Source organism: Austrofundulus limnaeus, unplaced genomic scaffold (assembly GCF_001266775.1).
Source record: "Austrofundulus limnaeus strain Quisiro unplaced genomic scaffold, Austrofundulus_limnaeus-1.0 Scaffold7, whole genome shotgun sequence".
Lineage (NCBI taxonomy): Eukaryota > Metazoa > Chordata > Actinopteri > Cyprinodontiformes > Rivulidae > Austrofundulus > Austrofundulus limnaeus.
Genome location: NW_013952409.1, coordinates 4,083,381 through 4,086,171, shown reverse-complemented (window position 1 = coordinate 4,086,171; position 2,791 = coordinate 4,083,381). Strand labels below are relative to the sequence as shown.

At 36.6% G+C, this 2,791-nt stretch overlaps 1 protein-coding gene across 1 annotated transcript in view; it reads right to left on the bottom strand.

The window, feature by feature from the left end:
• Nucleotides 1-2,791, bottom strand: part of LOC106536501 (FA complementation group A) — a gene marked incomplete at its 5' end in the record, with an annotated part of 11,241 nt that overhangs the window by 3,031 nt on the left and 5,419 nt on the right. The window contains 8 exon segments of the mRNA XM_014033799.1: nt 436-540; nt 616-675; nt 764-869; nt 1,004-1,167; nt 1,359-1,443; nt 1,898-2,026; nt 2,159-2,232; nt 2,399-2,590. Of these exon segments, the coding sequence (XP_013889253.1) occupies nt 436-540; nt 616-675; nt 764-869; nt 1,004-1,167; nt 1,359-1,443; nt 1,898-2,026; nt 2,159-2,232; nt 2,399-2,590 (915 nt within the window).

Here is a 2,791-nt window from a genome sequence, read left to right as displayed (position 1 = left end):
GTGCAGAATGAAGAAAAAAAATCTTATTTTATCTGCCACTTATTAAAAAAAACTTCAACAAACAAACTCAAGCTTCAATAATGTCCATATTTACAAAAAAAAAACAAAAAAACATCAGATTTCTTTGCATCTTCTTTCCACTAGATGCCACAAATGGTATCATTTCCCATTAATTTTACCACAATAATCTTTTGAAAAAATATTGTTTTAGAGGTTTTAGTAAGAAAATATAATGTAGTAATTTAACTATAAATTACTGAGTAATTTGCAAGAGAATACAAAGCAAACTAAATGATTCACTTTAAAGGGAATTTAATAACATGAAAAATACAAAAATGAACTACATGAGCAATATTAAGTTAAAAGTTTAAATTATCCAGTTCCTGCATGAGATATTTTAAGTCACATTTAAAAGATGACTTTTAGTTGCTGTACCACTGTGGAGACYACCAGGAGGGGACATCGGGTGCTCATCTGAGTCCAGGCTTTGTTGAAGTCGTCTGCTGGACGTCCACACTGAACACTGGCAAACAACAAACCCTAAACATCAAATAACAGATTAACTCGTTGTATTCAGATAAGAAACACCTTTTTGATTAAAKGACAGACGCTCACTTTCAGAAAGTGTCCTGTTAGATGACAGGGCAGCACGCCGGCTGGAAAACACACTTTCCTCTGATGATGGAAGGAGGAGGAAGAATTTATAACGATATGAAGTTAATTTTTTGTTAACCTAAGAGARAAACTTTATACACCCAAATACCTGATGCTGATTGATGTGTTCTGTCAGTTTGTTGCAGTCCAAAGTCGTCCTCCCTCCTTCAGTTTTTGTTTTAATGAACAGCACAGCTGGGAGAGCCAGCAGCACTCTAAAAAAACAAAAAAGGCTTTAGAAGCTTTTTACACAGACTGTCAGCATCATCTCTTTTAAATTAAACAGCTAAAACTCTCCTTATATTGCTGACTACATCAACGTGCGTGTGTGTGTATGTGTGTGTGGTACCTGTTCCATGAGTTTAGGGTGCGCTGCAGGCTGAGCTCAGAGCTGAGAGAAGCTGAAGTCTCAGCGTTGGAGCATCTCTGAGACACCGCCTCAAACAGGAAGTCACACAGATCAGATCCACAGCTGCCCGACAGGTTGCTGACTTCCATTTCATAAACCAGCTCCTGTACAAACAACCAAATTCACTTTTTTATTTTTGGTACAATATAAAAACTTCTGCACAGATGGTCCAACCCAAAAGATCTGATCCCTCTGGTAATGAACCGTCTATTTTCTTTAAGTCCAATTTATCCCTGTCTGCTCTGTCGTTAAAAACTGATCTTAAAGGTTTACGGTACGAYTAGAACAGACACACCTGTAATCTGGACTGAATATCTGGTAAACAGGTTCCTGTTCCAGACGCTACAGCCTGAGAACTTGGCTTTTCCAGGCTCGGCTCACTGTCGACAAAAAAACACAACAAAATCACATTTATCTGACAAAGTAAATTAACACTAAATGAAGAATTTGTTTTATGACAATTTTACAATTTATTTTATTTTTGCCCTGCGATTAAAATATTTAAAGTAGGAATCATGTTTGTCCAAACATGTTTGTTACATTTATTGTCTAAATGAGACAAAGTTTTGTACGATGTATTTCAAGCATTTTATAAAAAGGTTTTCTYATCTTTAAAGGGAAYATATCCTGCAAAAACTGTTCAGTTTTCTGTATTTTGTTTATTTTGTATATTGTTTTCTGAGCTATTACAAATCATGTAAATGTGAAAAAGAAGAATTTAAAAGCAGGATATATCTCCTCTAAAACTCTTCTGGAAAGCTTCCACAGAAATATTCAAGAGATAAACTTTTAAATGAAACCCTCTCAGATTCAGGATTTGAGATTTTTACGCACCTTAGCTGCTGATCCATAATGGCGCTGATCAGACGAGAGCAGAGTTCTTTCATGTCTCCCCCAAAGCCTCCCTCCTCTTCAGGACGAGTCAAGTAAAGCTCCAAACAGGCCCACTGCTGATATTCCTGACTGAAACAGACAAGACTTCTTAAAAGTACTAAAGATTCTTTAAACAGTAACACTCTAATAGATGTGTTTGAGTCTGTAAACAAATGACATTTGTTCACGTTTCATATGAGAATACAAACGTTTGTGCCTCACCGYTGTGCGTCAGACAGGACGTCTTCACTTCTTTGAACTCTGAGCTCAAGTTTCAGCCATTCTGAGAAGCACAGCTTAACAAACAACAATGTTTATTGACTATTTAAACATTGATACAAATAATCATTGAAAATTTGTAACATTTTTAATGGTAAAAATATCTTGCCTTGATGGTTGCACTCAAACATTGACATCAGCGGGAAAAACTATTAAATCCAGAGTGAAAACATGTCTTCTTACCYGATACTGAGACCCTTCTTGTAGCTGTTGGAAGGCCGAGTGCCTCCACAGATGCAGGAGAGTCTTTCTCCAGGTGGTGTTATCGTCCATGATGCTGCTCCACAGGTTGACTGAGTTCTCCTCCTGAAGTTCCTCGGCACAAGAATCAGTCCTTCTGGCTTCAGGCAGYAGTCTTGGAATGAGATACAGGAGCTAAAATAAGACACAAATGACAAAATGCTCACTTTAGAGTTGATAATTAGGCTGAAGCAACAGAACAAATTGGGTTTTGATTATTTAGATTCCTTTTAGTTCTACATCTCTTTAAATTAAATATGTTTTTAAACACAGCTGGTTTTTTAGTTAAAGGGGAACTTCAGTGTTAAACAAACGCTGTTAACCAGTTAACTGTAT